The 25,779-nt window shown below is 38.1% G+C and overlaps 1 protein-coding gene across 6 annotated transcripts in view; it reads right to left on the reverse strand.

Annotated features, from left to right (window-relative positions):
• NOVA1 (NOVA alternative splicing regulator 1) overlaps positions 1 to 17,638 on the reverse strand; it is a 100,238-nt gene extending 82,600 nt beyond the window's left edge. For 2 of the 6 annotated variants that reach the window (XM_063439570.1, XM_063439568.1), the window contains exons 1-2: positions 9,149 to 10,053; positions 7,133 to 7,276 (exon numbers count right to left, since the gene is read on the reverse strand). In XM_063439570.1, the coding sequence (XP_063295640.1) occupies positions 7,133 to 7,276; positions 9,149 to 9,284 (280 nt within the window). In that variant the 5' untranslated portion in view covers positions 9,285 to 10,053. The other 4 variants (XM_063439573.1, XM_063439572.1, XM_063439571.1 and 1 more) reach the window with 4 other exon arrangements.
• Between the last annotated feature and the right edge of the window lie 8,141 nt (positions 17,639 to 25,779).

Raw genomic sequence — 25,779 nt, forward strand, 5'->3', positions numbered from 1 at the left:
GAAAAACATACAGGCTCCCTACCCACTTTAGCAATACGTCTAAGGGGAACCAGTACCCAAAATTCCTTTACCTTAGTACTTGGTCAGTTTCAAACAGCTTTTTTGACTCTCTTGATTTTTTGCCATGACCCAAAGACACGCAAATAATAATGCACGAGACAAACAAACAACGGGAATAGAAATGAACAGACTTTCTGGAGATCTACCACAACAAAGCCAAGGATATGCAATTGGAAAGAATGATAAATCGCCTTGTTTAGAGTGTTTTTTGGGTTTTTTTTTTTTTTTTTAATAAGCAAACATATCATCATCACAGATAGACAAGATACCTGATGCACGTTTTTATTTTTTGGTAAACCACAAAATAAACAATATAAATTGTTTTTGTTTCCTTCTTGACAAACACAATTTTGGAAAATTATGATAATTAAAGTAAAATGCAGAGCATGAGACTGGAATAAAAAGGACTTACGGTATATCTGTATAATGAACTTTCTTTTTTTCCCCAAGAGACAGATCGAAAAATCGAGTGGTTTTGTATACGTTACGTCACCTGTGTTACCCTTGCAGCAATCAGTTCTCGAGCGCTATGTCACACCGGACCACCTTAAATTATTGGTAAGCTAAATTGATATGTGCATTTGGCTCCGGTATATATTTCACATTAAAGACCTATTTTCATTCATTCAAAGTTTAATTTAAAAAAAGTCATCTATATTCTAAGATTCTAAGCTTTTGGTGCACTGTCTTTGTTTTTATCCAAACCCAAACTTGATAAATAGAGGTCCTAACTTAGATAGTAATTATCGGCCTTGGAAGAAAGAACAGCTCTTAGATAATCAAGCCAAAAGTACAAACTGTGACACTGAAGAAGAGCCTTTACAGTTGATTCATCAACGAACTGAGTTATCACACAAGACATATACACCATTTATTTCTACAAGAGAATGCAACAGCAATCCACAAGAAATCATCAAGTCTAGCAACAATTCATTCTGGAAGCAAGTAACTCCAAGTAGGAGACCTCCTGATTAGTTTACAGACATAGCTTTTATGCTGATGAAGACAGTTCCTTTAACTCATACACGTGAAGGAATCCCAACTGACCAAGAAGCAAGAATACTGATCCAATTTCACCAGCAGCCTTAAAACAAATCAGAAATCTTCTCCGCACTAAACCTCGCTAGGTATATGCAGAAGGCTATGCCTGTTATAAACTTAATTTTCTGAATACAATCATTGCAGACAAGTAAACGTAAGAAGACGCAGCTGCCAGTCAGTGGAACTAGAAGTATCGAAAATACCAGTATTGCATTACTTGGGAGATTTACATGTGGGAAAAAAAGCTTTGTTTAGAACGATCACCTTCAAAATGTAAAAAAATTAGCACTTTGTGTCAGGGTTCTAAGTACAGCTGTCATATACCATATAAGATGCATAAGCCTATTTTGGGCCATTATCTGTCTATAGGACCTTTGTTAGAGGAGTGTGGGAGCAGATATTTCTATGCATGATACATATATATATTTTTTTTTTACAAAATAGCACATATCCCTAAACCTAAAAAAAAAAATGTTGCTTAAGGGCCTTGACAAGCCTACCTCTAAATGCTGCCTTAAAAATCCACTGCTAATTATTTTACATCTATACCCACCTCTGGTTAGTGTTGCTCTATTTACATGATAGATGGATGGATAGATTGAGGACAGATGGACAGACTTGTAACAGTCCCACTTATTAGTGACAGTGCAGGCCATGATGAAGGTCTGAACTGGCAACATGCTATTGATCACTAGTGCTAATAAAATATTCATGTGTATGATAAATACAGCAATAAACTCATCTTATCCTGTTAATTACCATTTTTAATTCTAAACCGTTAATGAATATAAGTCTGGCCTAGAGAACAAGAGGATTTATTTTGTAGCACAGAATTGGTTAGTCCCAATACGAAAAACCACATTCACAGTCATGCGTAGGGGTTTTCAACTTGTTAAGAGTTTATGTAAAAAATAAACAACCTGTCCTATGGATCACACATTATTTGTCTTTTGCATACACTGTGTATATAAGATCACAGTTGTCCAATACAAATATAAAACCTATTATTACATGCATTTACTAAAGTAACAATGAAAGATTACCAAGTTTAACAAGAATATTGAAAATAATAAAAAAATTTAAAAAACTGTTTTTTTTTCTAAAATGTGCTCCTTTACTACAATGATATATGTACGTTTTAAAAGCCATACATAACATTTCTCAGTTTCACACTGTGAAAAGAGGAGTGAAAACCTCACACACAGACAAACTCTATTTCTTAAAAGTGGTGTTTAGAGAGAAAAAAAAAAAAAAAACATGTACATACTTATAGTAACATACACACTGTTATGCTAAAAAAAAAAAAGAACCAAAAAAAAAAACAACAACAAAAAACACGTCATTAGAAACCACTTTATTAGAAGTAGATTTAGAACTGCTGGATAAGAAAAGCTGTTTGCGTGTATGTAATAATACGATATGAAGTACATCCTATGACATCGTTTTAAAGCACAAACAGTACTATAAATAAAAACAAGCTTGTGTAAGTCTGTTTATCCATATGCCTGTATTTCTGTCATTGTCTCTCAGTGTTTTTCTGTCCGTTTTTCTGTTAGTGTCTGTCTCTCTGTCGTTCCGTCAGTGTATGTCTAATGGTCTGTGTGTCTGTTCTGTCAGTGTCTGTCTTATGATCTATGTGTCCGTCTATCAGTCGACATCTATCTGTTCTGTCAGTGTGTGTCTGTTATCCTGTCTGTTGTTAAACCTAACGTGCATACTTTTGAGTCTTTCTATCCCTCATCTATGAACAGAATGTCTGCTTCATCAATATTTTACAAGTTATCAAAATATTCCGTGCATTTAATTTCTACAATAAATATGTTTGTGTTGCTACCGTTTCCGAATGTCATCTGTTGATAAATGAAGCATAACAGGAAAATTTGGACATATGAAGGACATGTTTAGCATATGTTCGCCTCCCTTAATATCAACACCAGAGTAAAGATTTCGAAAAGGATTTAATGAAAAGTTAAAGGATATAAATGATAGGACTATTCCCTTCTTAAATGTCTTTTTTAAGGTTAAAATAGCTTTGCAATCAAAAAAAGGAAAATACCATGTCTCTTCTGTGACAAAAGGGTTCACATGGGAAAACCCAGCCAGCTGTTATTGAACATAGGTAAAGTAGGTGACATCATTCCATTTCTATATATGCAATATGCATGGTCCTCCTTCTAGCTACCAGTTCAAAACTACACACACTGCATTAGTGTACAAAATGACTGACATCTAATATGCATGAAAAATAACCTTATATATACACATAAATAAAAAAAAGCATACGTGAATATACGTATTGTCTCTTTCTACAGTTTCATTATTTTTATTTTCAAGGCTGTACTTACGTAATATTTAAAATAAATCTATTTTAATTTGCATATAATGATAAACTCAATATTTTATTGTGTATTTTCTATATATAAAAAAAATCCTTTGCAATGTATAATGGGCGTATTTTTCCTACAAAATGTACAACATAGAATATACGCCATAATTAAAAAATTATGTAAAACTTACAATCCAGCTCTTTACTAATTTTCAGGACATCATAGTAACATTTAAATAGTAGTAGTTGCTTTATTAGAAAGATAATAGCAATCGCTATGTGTATAGGGTGCGAAAAATAATCAGAACGTAAAATAACAAATCTTTCACTCTCTCAAGCAATGAAAGAAAATACTAGCACGTATGGCAGGAAGAGGTCCATATACATTCAATCTTCTATTTTCGAAAATGTAATTGATAATTTTTCAGTTTTTAGAAATCATGATGAATTGTAAAATCTCCGAACATACCAAGCTGATTAATGAAATTATAAATGATACGCTCACGAGTTTAGCGCTGTGCGTAAGTCCAAAACATTAAATTTACATACTATAGAGTAGCTTAACCCTTATGGTAATGAAAAGAATTACATAGGTATTAAAGAGCTGGTGTATTCATTATGCATATTCAAATACAAAAAGAAGGCACAATGCAATGCATGATAAAAAAAATGCAACAGTTAGAAGAGGTGACCAATTATTGAACCTAAATACATGAAACATTTTTTAATGGAAATTTAGCGTATAATTTAAAGATTATTCCTTTAGCACGGTATTTTCCCAACTAATATTGGAAAATAGAAAAAAAAAGTAAATATATTCATAATGCGGAAAACTGATGTTTAACTGATTTAAGCGAAGGCATTAAAATTTCTTGCGACCTCGTGTAAGTGTTTCGGTAAAATGAAAAGAATATTAAAGATATTTTAAAATAACATAATATTCTAAATAGGACAGACTAGAATAATAAAAAAAATAATAATAAAATTAAAAAAAAAGATAATGGCACTTTAAGTAAAAATGGCTAAATGGATATACTTAAAAGATAAATAAATCAAACTGATTTATAAACATTTTTATATTAGGCCAAAAGGTGTTAATCCAGAACACCTTCAGATGACCAGGTTTGAAAATATTTTTAAAAATATTATCTATTGTTCACGAGGGCATTATTTAATTCGTTTAAAATGACATTTAAGATTTCCTGGGATCCCCCTGTCAATCAGAAAACAATTTTGGGAAACAGTGACGCAAGATGACGTCATTGAACAGCCGCAGACGAGAACATTCTAATGTGGAAAAGAGATAAACTGCATCGGAACTGAGTTGATGGCATAATTACAAATGTATTGCTTTATAGCTTGCAGTGTCTAAAATATGTAAATTACTGAAAAATGATAGTCAGTACTAACAAGTACAAATAAGCTAAAATACCATATAAAAGAAACAACAAAAGTTCATAGCAGAGGAATGTCAGATACAGTAAAGACCCACTGCACTAGTTAAATGCTAAGACAACCAGATGGAATTAGGAACCAACCCTTCACCAATCCAGAATGAACTGCATTATTGGCAAAAAAGGCTTTTAATTAGCAATTTAGGTTATCTTTTATAAACACCAATTTCCTATAATATCTCAGCACATCTGATACAAGCTCATGTATAATTCAAGAAATTCTATTTCATTTTCAGCTGTTAAACAGCAAATTCAATTTGGCTGAGCGGTTGCCTGCCAGATATATTACCTTATTAAATCTGAGCACTAACCCCCACCCCTTTATGCTATTTCTTTTAGCTACTCAAAAAGTAAAATCAAAGCTTTGTTTGCGTTTATATTGCATTTACTGCAAAAGAAAAATAAATAAAATTTGTTCCAAATGAAATTTACTGGTGGTTCTGGAAGATCCGAGACCATTTTATCAATATTTGTGAAAAAATAGAACTAACACAACCTAATTTATCACAAAATATAGGTTTTTATATAAACTTCAATAATATAAATTCAATTTCTATATGAAGAGGCTTATGCATCTACCAGTTTAATATCAACATAGGTGCACCTGCAATTCTTTCTGTGGGTCCCACTGCAGTGAGGATCGAGTTCTGCAAAATTTAAATAAACGTGACGGCACATTTGCCATATCTGTCAAACATTCATAGCTACAACTGCTAGAGAATACAAAGCAATTAATATTCCAAAATCCCCTCATTGGCAAGGCTACTGTAAACATGTATTTAACCACTTTACTTCCAAAGTCAGCACTGAAAGCCCCCTATAGCAAAAGCAATACACAGTGTAGCAAACATAGACAAATATATATAATAACTGTATAAAATAAGCCACTGATGAACTACTGCCACATATAATTAGCACCTAGCCACAAATGGCAAGTAGAAGTGGCGAAATGTAGCTCATTAAAATAAATACTACACTATACCAGGCCTGTTTAACCTCTTAAATACCAGAGCAGAGTATAAGATCCATTTAATTGAATTAGAGCTCCCACTTGCATTTAAAGGGTTAAAACACTGTTGCACCTGGACATGAAAAATAAACTGAAATAAACCACACAATTGTATCTGGAATTACTTGTAAGCGTTTGCAGATGGCTGAGGGTGCCTTATATAGGTTCCATTTGGTTTGACTAATTTTAAAGACTTAGCTAATTATTTATTCGCAGTAAAACCAATAGCTACAAGGAGATTTAAAATCAATAATTTTCGAGTTTATTAAAAAAAATAAAAATGTTTTTATATATATATATATATATATATATATATATATATATATATATATATATATATATATATATATATATATTTAAAAAGAAAAAAAATACCCTCCTCTGTAGACAATTTCGGCCTAGTATTTGTATTCCTGACCCTTTTCTCAGGCTACAAGGTTCGATCTCTAAAGTGACAAAAGTTAATGAGATTGTTGACCTTTCACAGTTTATTCTACAAGATGACACTATGGGTTTAGCAGCTCATTACAAAGGCTATTCATTTTATTTGCTTAAAGGGAAGCAAATGGGAAAAAAGAGGAGCATGTCAAAATATCAAGGAGTGGCCTAATATGTAATGTCACTATATTTAATGAGGGTATTGGGACCTGCCTATCTCCCATTGCTCACACAGTACGCAAGTCAGACTTGGTAGAATTCGCACCATTTCTGAACCAATCGTACACCATCATCTTTTCTAGAAACTGCATTCGTCAATTCCGTAAACGAACGCACCGTGAATTAGCTAATTGGACTGTATTGTTTTTTTCTTTCGCTATTTTATGCAAATGATGGATTTATCAACTGCACAGAAGAAAATCCATTTTGCCGCAGCCTAACTAAAATAATCCTACAATTTTGTGGTTTTTCTACCACATCAATCTCCAAATGCTGGCTTTTAATTTACAGCCACCTATTCTGGCTTTCCACTTATACCTGGTCTAGAAATCAGAGTCACTTGGGAACAACCTGCCAATAATTGCGACATGTCACTATCCCCCTGAGAAGCTCATCAAACATGCTTCAAAATTCAGCGATCTTCTATACCCTTCTCAGCCTCAGTATTAAGACAAAGTCAACATTTGAAAATACATCCAACTCTATAGTCTGTCCTTATCCTTTCAGATCTAGACATTCATATATACATATGGTTAAAAAAAAAAAATTCAACCTGTTATATAATGGAATAAATTGTGTTCCTACCTGGGTAAAAATCTTTGGATTTGGACAGTTTAATGGTAGCCCCTGTCTCCTTTTGCAGTTGGACAATGGTTTGCCCTCCCTTTCCTATGATAGATCCAGCGGCGTAACTAGGAATAAGAACTTTCAGGAAAAATTGTCCGTCCTCTGCAGAAAGGGAAAGAAAAGGAAATCAACAGTTAGAGTACATTGAAAATTTTCAGAACCAATATTCATGTTTCGCAAGCACCATCCTAAGGTACAAAAATGCAAAATATAATGCACCCGCTCTGTTGCGCTCTCTCGCTGTGGGAACTCATACCTGTACATAAATGCAATTTTGCTATATATATATATAATGTATAACGATAATAAACTGATTTTTTTTTTCCGTCTATGTTGAAAAAACAAAACAAAAAAACAATAGATTACACTGATCATAGAGGGGGGAAAAAAATCTATTCTACAGTTACAATGATTTACACAAGAAAAGGCTGCACTATATGCAAACAACATGACACCTCTCAGATGCAAAGCAATGGAATATGGCAATACATGTGAAATGACATATATGACAAGCAAGATTGGAGAGAAATGGACGTTCTCAAAGAACATATTACGAAGTCTCACCTCTGAACAGCATGTTTAATTTGTAAGTATTAAAGTGATTGCCAAAAAAAAAACAAAAAACAATAAAAAACAAACGACTCAGTGTAATGTAGAATCACTTCCAGTTCTAATCCCAATGTATTTCTTTAGCTCCTTTCAATCTCTCATGATCCTCCTATAAGCTTATTAATTAAAGCAGTTTAAGAAGATTTCCCCCCCTTATTTCTAAGTGATCTACAGATTAAATCACAGTTATTTATGGTTACGCGCAGGTCATCAGTGAGAGTCACATCATACCCATTGCAGAAATAAAAGCAATTAACAGAAGCAAAAAAAAAAAAAAAAATTGAAAAAAAAAAACTATGAATAAAATGAAAGAAGGCAAAATAAAATAAACAATGTCATCTTGTTAAATGGAATGAGAGAAAATGTTGCATGTGTATTTATTTTAAGATAACAAGTCACTGACTTTGCATAACCTCAACATGTTCCAGTAAATATATATCCCTGTACAGTTTATGATAAAAGTGCAGGTCCATTTGTGATTCCTGTGCTGGGTAAATACATCCAAGCCAAGAAAAAAAAAAAACCCACTGATCCTCCTTGAAAATCCTCAGCAAATGCATTCACCTCTGCATCGTTGCATTGTTATGGCTCCAATAGAAATGAAGGCGAAGATGCTGGGACACATCACCAGGATGCAGGAAAGATGCACCCCCCAGCTCCTGTGAGCTGAGCCTCTCTCCCCCCTCCTCCCCCCACCCCCCCAGCTCACAATTGATGGTGGGGGGATACAAAAAGACACACACACACAGTATTACTCCAAAATTCTGGGCAGTGGAGAATGTGAAGATGTGTCTTGTTAAATAAAAGGATGCCCAGAAACAATGAGAGGGGACCAAAAGGTGCAGGCACTGATGTGCAGCTGACTGTTCTGGTCCCTGCCTCCTCCATGCATCTTCCTTCCAGCACTGGGATTTAACCTCTTAGTTGCTGGAGGGAGAAGGGGGGGGGGGGGGGTATGGCTGCAGTCTATGAACCCCTTTCACCAGCACCCCTTAAAATCTCTCCAATCCTTCAGTCCTTCCATAACATAATTTGTAAATATACTTACCATGCATCTTAGTAACCCCCAAATAATAATGAGGGGCGGGCATCCAATGCTATATTAGATTGCCAATTCTATTGCAATGAAAGCAGTAGGACAGGTTGAGGATATGAGCCATAAAATCCCACAATAATAACAGATGAAGACGCCATTTTGACCATAGATTACAATGGGCAGGCTTGGGGAAGCAGCCTAGCCATACAGTGCTGCACCCCGGGATGGTGCATTCACTGGGGGAGGTTTAAAGGCCCGGGGGGCGTTTAGAACCTTCATTAACATATGTATCCAGCCCAATGTAGCAGATTTGTAGCCAGTGCACTCACCTCCTGTGTTGGTCCTCTTCGTACTGCCTGCCTCCGGCGGTGCTTCCAGGGGTCTCTTCCTAGAATCTGGGGGGTCTAGGTCTATGGGGACCCCGCTATGGGTCCCGTTTTGCTGAATGGGAGCTGCCGCCATCATGTTTGTGGGCTGCAGCAGGCTGAACGTACGGGGAAAGGGGGGGGGGGGACACAATTGGGGAGAAAGGGGGGGGGCAATACAGGCAGAGGCAGGAGGAGAGTGAGGGGGTAACCTCACTACCTGCACTGCGAGCACTGCTAAGGGGGGCAGCCCCCTGGTGCACCTCCAAAAAACACAGACACAAGCAATACAAGGGAGACGGGAAAACAGAGACAGAGGAGAGCAGCCCTAAAATAAATAAATAAAAGAGAAGCCAGGAGGGGGAGGTAGGGATGGAGAGAGAGAGTGGGAAAGAAGAGAGAGAGAGAGAAAAAGAAAAGAGAGAGAGGGAAAGGAGAGAGAGAGAAAAAAAAGAGGGGGAGGGTGCAGAATGGTGGGGGTGGCAAGGAGAGCGAGTAGGGAAAAGGAGACAGGGGGATGATAGAGAAGGATTGGGGGAAATGAGAGAAAGATAAAGGAGGGAGGAAGCGGCGAGATGGCAGTCAGAAAATAATAAAGAGGGTGGCTGGGATGGAGAGACACAGAGAAGAGGGGAGGGAGCCAGGGGAGGATAGGAGGATGAAGCAGGGCTGAGGAGAAAAGACAGGGAAGAGACAGAGAGAAAGCTATGTGGATGTGTGTGAGCAGAGGAGCGCTGATTGCAGGCTGTGAGTTGTTTCCTTGCCTCTCTCCTCCTCCTCCTCCTCTCCTCTTTTGTTTCCTAATAATCCCCCTGCCTGCTGCTCACACTGGCTCTCTTGTGGTTGCTGCAGCTATCTGTCCTCTCCTGGCTGGGGTCTGAAGTGTCTGTGTGTATATAGAGGATGCTGAAGCACATCCCCAACCCAGCATCCCACACAAAGCTCCTCTGCTACCTACACCTACCTACTGTATATAGGTCAGCCTGTAGCTTGGGTTCAGTACACTACACTGAGTGATAGGGAACTCACCAGACTGATAAACACAACAATCTGATTTTCAGCCACGTTTTACTATGATCTAGTTATTTCAAGCAAGTAAACACAGTATCTGTTTAAGTACACATAGCCCAAACAAATGCAATAGCCAGCTGGAATGAAAAAATGCATATCTCTATCCCTGACTAGATCAGAAGTATCCTCTAGGATACAGTAGCAGTAGGTTAAGAAACGTTGTGCCAACATTCTATGGCATTCTAAGCTGTCTAGATGGGCATAGCAGCAATGGCTTGATATCTCTACTACACAATCTATATTATCATGGTGATTTCCTATAACGTGTTGCACCTGTAACTTGACACTACATGCTTGAGAGATTGAACCAGCCTGTAGTTTTCATATTTAAAAGAATCATTGCATCTTTCTGGCTGGTCAATGCATGCTATATCTTTCCCCCCCCCAGAGTATGTAAGTATAGACTGAAATTAGAACAAGAAAGATTTGGCTGAGTATGACTTACTATTGTGTTGTTGTTTTGAATGAGAAAATATGGTACTTGAGATATTTCAAAACAATCTATTGTTCAGATACAAACAGGTAAACATAATGTTTGTTGTGAGATTCAGACAAAAATGTTTACATATTTTTTCCCCATAGTTCACACTAGCTATTTAAAAAGGTGGATTTACACCCATTAGTCATGATTAAAAAAAAAATTAAAAATAAATTAAAAATAGTGTACTTAAAAAAAAATACAAAAAAATGTCTTAATTCTGAATGTTTCCCAGGATTCTGATCTGTGCTTATTACTTCATTAAAGAGGTAGTTGAGATCATTATTGGTGTCCTGCATTACTTGCTTGTGTGAACTTTTCACATTCCCCCCCTCCCCCCCAACCAATGGGATGCCATTTACAACTGAACGGTGTATGTGTACATGGCAATATAAGTATGCCTAAGAAGGACTTTGAGCAAAGGGGTTCTGGGTATCTCAATGTCAAGGAAATCTTTTTTTTTTCTTTTTATATCTGAGCAATATTTCATTTGAAGGAGTGTAGTGAGTACCGATAATTATTTATAAAAACAGTTATATGGTATAAGGCCACAAATTAATTTGCTCACCATTTTGTGTTTATATGTAATTGATATGAAAGTCTATTAAGGGTCATTAAGGGCATATGATGTCAGCCACTAAACACATTAAGTGTAATAAATAACTAGATTGTTTAATATATAAAAAAAAAAACACTTATTATAAATAAAAGTTAATAAAAAAAATTAAAAAAAATTAGACCTGTTAGGTGAATTTACCACTCATATTTAATTTATTATTTTCATAATGCATTAAAAATTAAATAAAAAAAAACAAAAACTAGGCCCCTTTTGCAGTGATCAGTACTGGTCTAAGGAATTGGCTGGAAAATTTTGACCACTCAGCGGCCTCCTTTTCACATACATAAGAAAATTTAAAGTAAATGTGTGCATGTTTAAAGGGTCATTCTAAGCACCAAAACCACTACATCTTAATGTAGTGGTTTTAAAGCACAGACCCTGTTCCTGCATTCTGAAAAATCTAAGCATTGTCATTTGTGAGAAATAGCACGGTTTACATTGGTCACTATGGATGACTAATTGGCCAAGTGCAGCAATTGCATTCACTTAAACAAGCATTGGTACTTTTATAATATCAATTAAAGAACGTGCGTGCTACATTGTCCATCTGGATTGTGCAGGGGTTTGTGGGAAAGTAAAACTGTGGATCTGCAGTGCTCTGCTAACTTTTTTGGTATTCTGTTCAGGACAGAGGTAAAATCGGTCAAAATCATATCCTTCCAGCCAGTGCTTAAACTCTAAAGCAGGAGTAGGCAACCTTTGGCACTTTCGATGTGAATTAAATCTCCCCTGATGAATGCTTTGCTAGCATTAAGGCTGTAAGAGGATTGTGGGTGATACTGTCCATAATGGAAGGCAGAAGATAGCCTAGCCTATCCCTGTTTTAAGGAAACATGCATCATCAATATCCACATCCCAGAATAACAAACAAACTAAACAGAGGAGACCTAAAATTAATAGTATAGGCAGATATTGGCTACCTTTCCGATTTGCAATCATATCAACCAAACATCTGCATGTGCAAAATAAATAGCTGGATATAGTGGATAGACATATACAGGTTACCTCATTTGGGCAAATGGTTGACAATGTTTTTTTTTTTTAATCGGGGGTTAATGCATACACCTATGCCTTATGAAGCCAGTTACCATTAATATAAGATTTATGGATATTTGTCTATTAAAAACACTTCCATAGCTTTGTGTTCTACAGAACAGAACTACTAGCCTCTTATTCTAGACAAAAGCAATGATGGAGTTACAGGTGTCACGGAGGTCGCAAGTGCTTCCAGGCTTCCTGTGTTCGGCCTGTCAGGCAGGCCAAGGATCTTGTTCACTAAGGCAGAGTAGGCACCTGCTTATCCAAACGGCAGGTGCCTACTCTGCCTAATTACAGTGTGTCTGGAGTTAGGCAGTAACCAGGCTAAGGGGGAGCTGTCATCTTCTTGATCTTATTGAGAAAGGCTTTATTCCATTTTTGATAAAGCCCCAGCGGTGAAACGCGTTAATGGTTTTTAATATTGTGTTATTTAAAAATAAATGATTTTTGGTTAGATACTTGTACCAAATCATTTTTTATACACTATTATTATTATTTATTTTATTCTTTCCTGGCATTTTTATACTGAATATCCTGAAGTGGGGATTATACCACTAACGCTATTTCTCAAGTGCAGTGTGACCTGCACTTTATTTGTGAGTATATTTTATCTCATTTTATTCACCACCTTTAAATACCATCAGAGAGCACTATCTGCTGTTTTTATCTCCCTCTTCTCCTGAGATTTGGACGAACCCCTTGGAGGACAAGCACCAATATATCCTGTAAGCGGGGATTATACCGCTATATGCCTACAAACCCTGAGCTGGCTATAGCTCACCTAAATGTGAGTGTAACAAATATATTTTTAATACTATCACACTAAGTGTATACACTCCGCACGATTAGTCCTTCTACTTTGTGTTTTTCATATCACGAGAAGGTGGGAACTACTACAACAAAAGAACCCACCCCCACAGCGGAATTAAGTGACTATACCTATCTTATCTCCAGAAAATCATTGGAACTATTTTGTATTTTATATTTTTCATTTTTTATATTTACATTTTGATACTTTTTATTCTAAGTTTTATTTTATTTATTTATTTCTTATTTTTGGCGCAACCTTTTTTCTCTTTTTACTGTGTATCTGTTATTTAGAGGGTTAGAGGGTTACCCTCTAAAAGGTCGCTGCCTGTTCATTATATTATTAGCGCTAACCTTACCTTTTTTTATAAGGACCAGTCCTTGCTGATGTTTTACTTAATTGACACCTGCCAGGAAGATCAAGTGCCAATTTTCTTGTGGATGATATATATATATAGATATATATTTAAATTTGTAGTAAGGTGCACTCACAGGACTTTATGAATAACTTGCTTTATTCCAAAATGTGAATTACATGTGTAGATATGTCATCAATCGACGTTTCGACCCATTTAGGGTCTTTTTATATATATATATATATATATATATATATATATATATATATATACACACACACACACACACACACACAAATGTCAGCTTATTGTGTACAATGTACCTATTGCTTTGCTAGGGTGTGTATTCAGCTCTGGCGGCCCAAAGCTTGAATGATGTGCCTAAAAATAATATTTAATTTGAACAAAAGTATGGTCCAGGCACTCAGGATTCAATTCAACAGCAGATTTATTGGAAACAAGTACAGCGTTTCGATCCCACAAGGGATCTTTCTCAAAATAATATTAACACATTGGCAGTATGTCTGTGATTACTTCTTTCTTTCAAGTAAAAAAAAAAAAAAAGTATTTATTTTCAATAACCTTATCTATTGTATATCCAGTGACCCAGGTCATGGTATTCTATGTGAAAGAAAGGGACACATTTACACACAGAATATACATAACATGTATGCAGTTTGTTATATACCGCAAGGGAATCATTTATCCCCAAGAAAGTATGAAGCTTGATCAAAAGTGTTTAGGTAATATTTATGCAAGGCTGTTTTATGAATATTATTTGACAAAACAAGAATTATGTAAGTATGACATCATTCTCATTACTTGTCAGTGCCTTTCTGATTAAATAACAAACAAAACAAAAACAAACACACTCTCACACTATTACAACTTGTTCCATAATAGGACCACAAACAGCTTTCTAAATAAATCACAAACTAATACTTTGGTTACAATGGAGCTAACCTTGATTTTTATTATTAAAAAAAAAATGCTATAAATAATAAATATTTCTGTGAACCCCACTTCCCCCCCTTTTTTATTTTATTTCATCCATTTTATTTATATTTTCTTGAATTGCACAGACAAGAACCACTTGGATTGTCTAGGCTGTTAAAATGAATAAAAGGCTAAAATAAAATGCAAGGATCCTATTATTGTCCTTTTAGAGATAGGCCTTTCCTTAGCAACACGATTCAACCAAACCTGTGATGATTGCTGTCCCTGACAACAGGAGACAATCTAACCTTGAGCCGTGCATGGGGCGGGGTTTCCCACGGTCAGCTGCACTTTGCGGACACAAGATCCAGCCAATCCCGAAGGAGGAAAGCAAACCAGTGCGACTGGACCGGATAGCCAATCAACGCGCAGTAGGGGTGGGATAAAGTGCTCGTGACGTTTTTCGATGACGTGTTTGCCCCTTGTATTCACGAGGGATGACAATTCTTAAAGGGGCAGCATGTGCCTCTGCCAGAATCAAACACAGTATGAAGGAAGTCAATCGATTTACAGTGATTAAATGGTTAAATATTGCAGTATCCACCAGGATGTCAATATTAACCTATTGACAAGAATATAGGTTGAATAATAATAATTTTGGAGTCTTGTAGTAAGAAAATAATATATATATATATATGATAAATATAATTTATATATAAAACTTTCTATTTCTATAGCCAATATTTTATTTTGCCAAATTACTAAAAGGGTTTATTGACTAACAGTGAAACAAACAAACAAAAAAAATATAAACAAATTGCAAAATTGAGGTTAAAATTGCAGTTGCTAACTTTCTTAGTAAAAATGACCAGCCATGCTAATTTTCATAATTATTTATATATGCGTGTCATCAGAGGGAGTGACGTAAAAGAAAAATAGAATACATTTGGAGGAGGAAAACTGCATAAATTAAAAAAAAACAAAAAACATTTTGTCATTTTTTTTTTAACAGAGGGATTGCACTGCAGTTTGGGGAAGATAAGACTGAAGAGGCATCCCTCCTGAGTGCGTACTTAATGGACCCGGCGGCTGGCTGTCTGCGTCACAGCCTTGTCCCTCGCAGGCGGTGCGTTCTAGAATTGGACACTGAGGGCAGGGACTGAAAGGGGAGGGATGCTGAAGGAGGAGTTGCGATCTATTGTTCGCCAGTAATAAGTGACAAACTATACCACCAGTGCCATTCGAAGCGGTCTGCTGAGCGTGTGCAGCCGTAGGTGTACCGGCCATGAGTAGAAAATGGTCTTGCTTCGGTTCTTTCGCCACTATTCCTCAGCAATCGCTGTGTTCAGTCTCATGGGGCAGGGTTGTACAGAGATCTGTCTCTATTAGACAGAACACAGCGATTACAGAGTCTGACCAGTAAAACATGCCGGTATTGGCATTACTGGTATTTTTGCAATATCGGCACTGGCCACTGAGCCCAAAATACCAGCTTTACTGGTAAAATATCAGCAAGGTAGCAACGCAAGTTAAAGGGACACTATAGTCACCAGTGCAACTACATGTATTCCTGACCCTATAGTGTTAACACAACCATCTAGCCCCCCTGGGCCCCTCATGCCTCCATAAATATAGTAAAAATCTTACTGTATTCAAGCCAGAAGCTGTAAATCTGCATGCTGTTAGACTCAGGAAAAACAAGCAGTCTGCTGACATGTGATAGCCTGATCCAATCACAGTGCTTCCCCATAGGATTGGCTGAGACTGAAAAGGAGGCAGATCAGGGGCAGAGCCAGCATGATTCAAACACAGCCCTGGCCAATCAGCATCTCCTCATAGAGATGAATTGAATCAATGAATCTCTATGAGGGAAGTTCAGTGTCTGCATGCAGAGGGAGGAGATACTGAATCACAGGATGCTCGTGCACAGCAGATCGTATGCCTCCATCAACTCAGAAGTCCCTCTGAGTGACTGCAACTGGAGGTGTTCCTAGCTTTCAATGTAAACACTGTATTTTCTAAGAAAATACAGTGTTTACATGAGAGGCTGCAGGGAGCTATAGTTCTCACCTGAACAACCTTATTAAGCTGAAGTTGTTCAGGTGACTATAGTGACCCTTTAAAAATAGCCAAGCTGTGATTATAGCCTGTTTTTAACCTAACTATTGCAATCCAATTTCAATTTTCTACGATTCACAGTTTAGAGAATAAATCCTGACAGGTCTGTATAACCTAAATGTTTTTGTATTACAAAAATAAAAAATATGAGGATATGACTAATATACCTCCCAACATTGCAAGCTGTGAGTGTGAGCTGCGGGAGGTGATGGTTAAAGGGACATTGTCAGCACCAAAATTACTTCATGAAGTGGTTTTGGTGCGTAGACTCTGTCCCTGTAATTTGGCAGTGTAAAAAAAGACTGAAGTTTCAGAGAAATTGATTATCTGTGAGCAGCATACAATGGGTGAAATATTGCTACACAAGCCCCCAAACATTTGTTGGGATTTAGGTATTTGAAGAGGTAAATGGTACAAACGTGTGTTCACTCCTAAAATGGATTAAATTACAAAACTGAAAGTCTGAGCTGAAGTGTTGATTCTGCAAATAATGTCTTCCACACTACAGACCTTGGATTAGCATGTATTGACGACGTCATGATTTTTGCACTGGAAACTATTGCTGTCAATTTATACAAGTGAAAATCTTATAAATTATCGCTGCAGGTAGGATATACTTTTTGCTCCCAAAACCAGGGCTATTATTAGGTAGAAAAAAGAGCAGTAATATCAGCATAATTGTATGGCCCTTCCAAAATAAACCCCCACCCTAAACCTCAACATATGTCCAAATTTAAAAAAGGTAACAAATTCTATGAATCCCATTATGACATCAATCTATATTACCACCACACCACCTGAGGCTTAAAATCCAACCTGGCTGCAGCTTTTAAACCTTAACCCACTGCATCAAAATCTGTACCCAAAGCAATACCCCCACACTGTAAAAGAAGAGTCCTACGGTAGTACTATAGCACCACCGTAGTGGTTATGGTGCTGTGAGTCTGCCCTGCCTCCCCTCCATTATTGTATGTAGCGAAGCCATTTAAAACAGTTTAACTTTTTTACCTGTGATCTGGGGTGTCATCCTCGCCTCCCCTTTGTCAGCCAGAACACTGGAAGCTCTTTGTCTGAATTAATCTCTGCAGTGCTCGTTGGCTGAGAGTGATTAGCTGATATTCTCAGCCAATGAGCTAGCCGTGCACTGCAGGGCTTGTCTGAGGACAGCAAATAAAAGTTCCTAAGCTTCCAGCTCTCTGACTGAGTTAGTTGAGCTAGGGAGCAGTGTTCAGCAGACCCCAGGTACATATTCAAACCATTATAAAATGGTTTCCCTACTTACAACAGTGAAACACCCAAAGTGTACTGCGGTAGTTATGGTGCTTGGAGCATTCCCCTAAGAGGGACTCTGAGTTAAAGAAAGGGAGTCTAACCGGGCTTCACAGGAACAAATTGTGAGTTCCAGCCTGGTTAGCCCTCCCTAGAAACTCTCCTGCCCAGAAGGGTTAAATACTTAAAATTAGCATTACCTGGCTTCAAATCATTACCAATAAAGGGAATTAAGTGAGATACATGCCAATTAAAGGGCTACTCTGTCCAAATATAAGTGTTTTCATAAAACACTGTTTATTGTTTACAGTACCCCTTTCTGTGCTGTTTTGTAAACAAAATTCTAAAACTCACCTTGATCCAGAGTCAAGCCCAAGTTCTCCCTGCAGCCCAATCCTCAACCAGAGGGTGTGGGATATCACAGAGCATGGGCTGATGGGAGAACATACGGCGAAGTGCTGTCATTGGTTGTCTAGACTAGAGTAGGCATTCTGGAATTGCCAGATTTTTACAGGATTTACACAAGCCACCCAAAGTCTTGTTCCAGGCCCTAATGACGCGGCTGGAGGTGGAGTTCAGCAGCAATGGGATAAACTCTGTATGTGCTGAGTTTCTTAGCAAACACAGAGACTTGGAAAAAAACCTTTAACTTGCCAATATTTTTTTTATTTTTATTCCTACGTATTAAAAAGGTTCTGGGCCCCCCACGTGAAGTCAAGGTTATTTCCTACAGTGAGAATTTAAAGTGAATTTCAAATATAAAGCCAGATTAGCCGATCTGGAACCATCACTGACTTAAAAATATTTTCCAGTTCGACTCCTTGACCTTTACACTTTCACTTTAAATTCAACACCTATCTACACATTTAACTAAAAAGCAAAAGTAGATACATTACCGGCAATAGCGAAGGAAGCAATCGCGAATTACAATGTGACGATGCTACATGAATACAATGAAATAAAAAGATTGTGGAGAATTACATAGTTACAGAAAGGAAATGCCAAGTTTATTCCTATAATTAAACTTTACTATATAAAAACAAATTAATAACACAAAGATTAAATTTTTTGTCAAGCCTGTTTTGCATTTCACTCACTGTTAAATTATCCGTATAACAGAAATATTTCTTAAAACTTAACCATATGGATAGATACCCGTATTTGTATGGTCGTCTTAAAGGGTCACTCCAGTCACCAAAACAGCTTCATCTAAATTAAGTTGTTATGGTACCTGGATTGTTCCTTGGAAAAGGTACATTTCTTTCAAAGTAAGCAAAAAAAGTATACACCTTATACACAATGTACCAGTGGATAAACACAAGTGGGTATATATACGATAAAAGAAATTACCCAAATATTATAAGGGAGTATGAAGATTCCTCAACATCTTCAGAAGAAACACAAATGTATAATACAAAATCTCCCAGTATAATCACATTGAGCGTAGACAGGAGGATCAATGGAATTCTCTTTTTCCCAAGGATTTCGCTTAAAGGGAAAAATAAAAGAACATAGTGTACCACTTTAAGGATAGAGGAAACACTTTATTGTATGCACTTACAAAATGCCAGAAAGTTAAAAGCCCATCAAATATCCCATAAAAGCCCATCAAATATCGTCCTTAGACTTCGTCAGGGGCATCCGGCTGGTCCAGACCAGCCGGATGCCCCTGACGAAGTCTAAGGACGAAACGCGTAGGGCGACAGGAATACTTTACATTACGGACTTTTAATTTGTATTTTAAAGTTTTATTTTGTTCGTGCTTCTTCCACCTGAGTTCCTGAATTTCCACCTTGGGATCCATTGAGAAGTTGGCAACGATATTTGATGGGCTTTTAACTTTCTGGCATTTTGTAAGTGCATACAATAAAGTGTTTCCTCTATCCTTAAAGTGGTACACTATGTTCTTTTATTTTTCCCTTTAAGCGAAATCCTTGGGAAAAAGAGAATTCCATTGATCCTCCTGTCTACGCTCAATGTGATTATACTGGGAGATTTTGTATTATACATTTCTTTCAAAGACAGTTTTGTGTATGGGTACTCACTTATTGGCTGAGAGTGTCAGCTGACTGCTCTCAGCCAATCAACAGCGCCCTTGCCCGGCGGCGCTCCAAGCTTCCTGAAAGTGACATTTCAGAAGCCGGATGCTGCCTTGGGGGCGGGGGCGGGGCGGGGGGGGGGGGGGGGATGGCACTGCAGGCAACTTTGGGGTTAAACTGTTTTAAGAGAATTGGTTAATCCCTTAAAGTAAGAGTGCGTTGGTAGGCTTCCTGGTACCATAACAACTTCATTTAGATTACTTTTTTTGGTGCCTGGAGTGTCTCTTTAATAGACCCTTGACCATTTGCCTTTCACCTTACCTCCCAACATTTCAAATGGTCAAAGTGGGAGAATTTTTATTTTAGGGATGTGAGTGGGAGTGTGGTTAGTGCAGGGTTTCGGAGGAATAGGGTAGGGTTTTTTTGGGAAATTATTGGTGTGACTTACTAATAATTTAGGCAACTAAAATGTAATTTAGAACAAGCACAATATTTCTTATATACACAGACTGATTTCTATTATAAATAAATAATAAAATATATAATAAAAAAAGTAATAATTTATTATAATTTATAGACACATTGCTGTGAGTATTATAGCTCTGTGATTTACTCAGATACACCAACAATATGGAGATTCTAGAAAAAAGGTCTAGAGAGATTTGGGACCAAAATAGGGACTGTCCCTCCTAAATAGGGACACTTGGGATGTATGTTTCACTGATAACCCTAAATTTTATCATAGGTTTGCATAGCCTATATTACTTCCTAGTTGCAATTGTAATTACATTAAGGTTTTTGAAGACATTATTTGCATTTTAGGATTATTGATCAATTCAAAATAATATAAAGTGCATGCATATGCATTTATCCACTTGTGTTTTAATAATTGTTTAGGCCTACTTTGTGTTAAAATTCTGGAAAAATCTACAGAAAAACTATATATTGTTTGAGTGTATCGTACTCACCAGCAGAAAAGCAGACCTACTTATCCTAAGTCCCACTGATTTCTATGCAGTAACAGGGAAGCAATACGTAGCCATATACATAATTACTGAAAGACGAAAGGTTTAGAATAGCTAAACAGATATTTTCTCACAGTGGATGTCAGATGTAATAAAATTGAGCCATAATATATAAATGGAAAAAATAACACTGCTATCTACACAAAGGCACGGCAATATTTCATAATTTGCAAACCGTCATCATTATTTATTGCTTATTATTACAGAAAATAAAACATACATGTAATATAGCCTTGTTGTCTAATAGATTGTAATTTTATTATTATTTAGTGAACCTCCAGGCGTATGTTGTTGGGGCAAATATTTAGCAACTTTGACCAGAAGTACAGCCTTAATCAAAAATACCCCTTGCTTAATCAAAAATATTCAACAACCATTGAAAATCAGGTTTATTGTCAACATTTACGGACTTTCAGCCGTATTGCAATGAACAAATCATACAGAAGCAATTGAAACACAACAAATGCTTCAAGTGGTTTCCTCAAATTCAACTGAAAATGCTACTTATAATGTCTTCTCACGACAGCACAAATATGCAAATCAGGTGTTGTCTCAAGCACACCTGATGCAACTAATCAAGGGGTTCATTAGTTGCACAGGTGTGCATGAGCTGGAACACTTGAAATACCTGTACTGGCTAGGAGTTTGTTGACTGTCACGTTTGACTGCATGTTAGAAATAAGTCAAAAGAATGTTATGAGAAGAGATCATCGCCCTTCACAAACAAGGAACAGGATACAAAAAGATAGCGAAGGCACTGAATGTTCCTAGAGGCACTGTTGGAAGCAAAGTTTGAAAGTTCAAAGTTGAAGGAACAGTTGAAGGAACAGTGGTTACACTACCGGGACAGGCAGAATAAGGAAGTTCTCAATGGCTGCAACCAGATTACTGAGAAGGCAGGTTGTGAAAACCCTTGAATGACTGCAAAAGACCTGCAGCAAGACACTAAGGTTTCAGTGAGCACAGTAAGGTGCGTACTAAACACAGAAGGTTTCCATGCCAGAACTCCAAGACGTACACAACTACTGACCCAAAAGCACAAGAAGAATTGTCTCCAATATACTCAAAGTCATATAAATAAGCTACAGAAGTTTGGGGGTTTTGTTCTGTATAGCGATGAAACAAAACTGGAACTTTTAATGCCAATGGATCAGTGGTATGTCTGGAGGAAGAAGAATGAAGCATACGCTGAAAAAAACACTCTGCCTACAGTTAAGCACGGGGGTGCCTCGTGATGTTCTGGGGCCGCATTGCTTCCTCTGGCACTGGAAACCTGCAGCGTGTGGAAGGCAAGGTGGATTAATTGAAGTATCAGGACATCCTTGGAGAAACGTCATGCCGTCTATGAGGAAGCTGAAGCTTGGGCGTCATTGGACCTTCCAACAAAACAACAATCCAAAATATACCTCAAATTCCACCAAGTTTTGGTTGCAGACATAGTCTGGGAAAATACCACAGTGGTCATCACAGTCACCTGACTTGAACCCCATAGATTTTATAGAAAACACACTTTTTATTTATATGTTAGCATTTCAACATACTACACACACACAGAAATAATGCATTTTCCTTTAATAAAGCAGCTTTCTGAATGCCAGCCCATTTTATATATTCTAGTAAGTCTTCAGTGCAATTAGGTGAAGTATAATTCTAGCATTTCATTTTATTCACTGTTTGTTGATAACTATTATTCCTGCAACTCAAATACTCTCTATAATATGGAGGTACAAACAGCAGTTGTGATGCCAAAGGCTTTTGAGCAACAGGTGTTAAATACATTGTAGTCCAGTTTTCTACCCTTTGGAAACGAAATTCTTACATATTTTTTTTTTCCTGAACATAATATTTGTAAATATTTGAGATTTCAAATCTAAGTATCAAGGTCACTAGGGAGAATATTTTTCTATATGTGAAATGTAGGGTTACAAAACATAAATATTATTTTGAGAAGCTGTAATTACACATACTTGGCTAAATCTTAATGGGACACTATAGGCACCCAGACCACTTCATCTCAGCAAAGTAGTGTGGTTGCTGTGCTGCTGTCATTTTAGCCCTGCAAAGAAAAACACAGCAGTTTCAGAGAAGCAACTGTTTTTTTATTTAGTTTTTTTGAGATTAACTCCACCTCTAGTAGCTGTCAATCAGGCAGCTACTAGATGGGGCTTCATGGTTAGCAACTGAGTAAAACTGGGTTATTTGACGTTCCATGTCCTCACGTTTTGAATGAAGACATCTAAAGTCATCTATATTCAACGCTGGCAGCTCTGATGTGAGCATGCATGCATTGAAACCTATTACTGCAGAATCCCTATAGGAAAGGATTGATTCAGTGTTTTCCTATGGGGAAAGCTTGAATGTGCGTAGCACTCCCTGCGCATGCACAATAGGTCCCCAATGCTCCTCTGCTGGCAGAAAGCGCTGGGGCAGTTTTCAACGAGGAACAATGGACAGAAATTTATATTCTGAGACTTCAAAGCACTATCTCCTCAAAAATACAGAGACAATTTACAAGCACCTCTTGGGGTCTCACAGGACCAACAAGCTTTTAAACTCCATTTTTAGAAATCAGCCTAGCTCTTGTTGGTGATTTGGAACTGGAGAGGGTGTACTTCATGTTTGGTGCGAGTGTTCAGAGATAATACCATTATGGAGGAGCATCCACATTACCCTGTGCCGCTTACTGGAGAGCCCCCTATGGCAAAGATGCCTCTGCCACGAGTTATTGGAGGAGCATGCTGGCTAGCGTCCTGCCCAAGGACCATGGGCCACAGGGCCGCCATCAGGGGGTGACAACCATAACGGTTGTCACGGGCCCGGCGGCCCTGGCCGCCCGGGCCCCACGTGTGGGGCCCATTGGGTGGCCCACACACTTAGGGCCACCCGATGGGCCCTATATCTTCAGGGGCCCGGTCAGCGCTGTGGCCGTTGTATAGCGCGACCGGGCCCCTTTAAAAAAAAAAAAAGCAGCCGCAAGTGATGCTGGGAGGAAGTGGTCACTTCCTCCCAGCACACTCCGCGCGGGAAGAGCGCGCGCGCGCCAGTGAAGAGGCAGCCGGGCCGGCGGCGACTCCCATCATCCCTAGCCACCCTCCTGCAAAGAAAAGGTAAGAGACAGGAGGGTGGTTGGAAAATGAGCTCTGTGTGTGTCTGCCTGCCTGTATGCATGTATGTCTGTCTGTATGTATGTCTTTATATATGTATGCATGTATGTCTGTCTGTATATATGTATGTCTGTCTGTCTGTATGTATGTCTGTATGCATGCATGTCTGTCTGTATATATGTATCTCTATGTATGTCTGTCTGTATGCATGCATGTTTGTGTGTATGTATGTAGGTATGTCTGTCTGACTGTATGCATGCATGTATGTCTATGTATGTATGTATGTCTGTGTGTGTATGTATGTCTATGGATGTATGTATGTATGTCTGTATGCAAGTATGTCTGTCTGTAGGTATGTCTATGGATGTATATATGTAGGTCTGTAAGTCAGTATGAATGTATGTCTGCATATTATTATGAATGTATGTCTGTGTGTATGTGTATATGGATGTCTGTATGCATGTATGTCTGTATATATGCATGTATGTCAGTCTGCATGTATGTCAGTCTGAATGTATGTATGTCTGTATGCCATTATGAATGTATGTCTGTATGCCATTATGAATGTATGTGTGTATGGATGTCAGTGTCTGTATGTCTGTCAGTATGTCTGCATGTATGAATGTATGTGTGTGAGTATGTATGTCGGTGTCTGTATGTATGTGTCTTTATGTCCTCGTGCATGTGTGTCTGTATGTATGTTAGTATGTGTCTGTCTGTCACTATGTATGCCTGTGTGTATGTCCCAGTATGTGTGTGTCAGTATGTATGCGTGTATGTCTATTTCAGTATGTGTGTCTGTTAGTATGTATCTGTGTCCTTTTGTATCAGTGTGTGTGTTTGTGTCTGTGTGTGTATTCAGCCTGCAGCTCCTCCGGGTCCTCCTCTTGTGAGCTTGGAGCGTTGCCGGGGTTACCACGGCAACGCTCCAAATCTCGCGAGAGTGAACTCTAGCCCTGGAGCTACGGGCTAGAGTTCACTCTCCCCACTGGAACCACCAATGAATCCCACTGGGACCACCAGGGATCAAGAAATGTCCCCCTCCTCCCAGTAAAGGTAAGAAGGGAGGGGGGGGGGGGGCATAATTAATATTTCTTTTAATTAAATAAATGTAAAAAAAAAAGCCCCCCATGCCTTATAACACACTCTCACACCCTACACACACATTGCCCCTCCCACACATATACTGCCCCCCATTCACACACACTGCCCCCCATTCACACACTGCCCCCATTCACACACTGCCCTCCCATTCACACACTGCCCTCCCATTCACACACTGCCCTCCCATTCACACACTGCCCCCCATACACACACTGCCCCCCATACACACACACTGCCCCCCATACACATACACTGCCCCTATACACACACACTGCCGACCATACACACACACTGCCCCCTATACACACACACTGCCGACCATACACACACACTGCCCCCCATACACACACTGCCCCCCCATACACACACACTGCCCCATATACATACTGCCTCCCATACACACACACTACCCCAGACACACATACACTGCCCCCCATACACACATTGCCCCCCCATACACACATACACTGCAACTGTCACACACACATACTGACACACACATACATTGCCCCCTAACACACACACTGCCGCCCTCACTCACACACTGCAACCTTCACACACTGTCCCCCTCACACACACACACACTGCACCACTCACACACACCACTGCTCCTATGCCCTATGTGTAACGG

Source organism: Pelobates fuscus, chromosome 13 (genome assembly GCF_036172605.1).
Source record: "Pelobates fuscus isolate aPelFus1 chromosome 13, aPelFus1.pri, whole genome shotgun sequence".
NCBI lineage: Eukaryota > Metazoa > Chordata > Amphibia > Anura > Pelobatidae > Pelobates > Pelobates fuscus.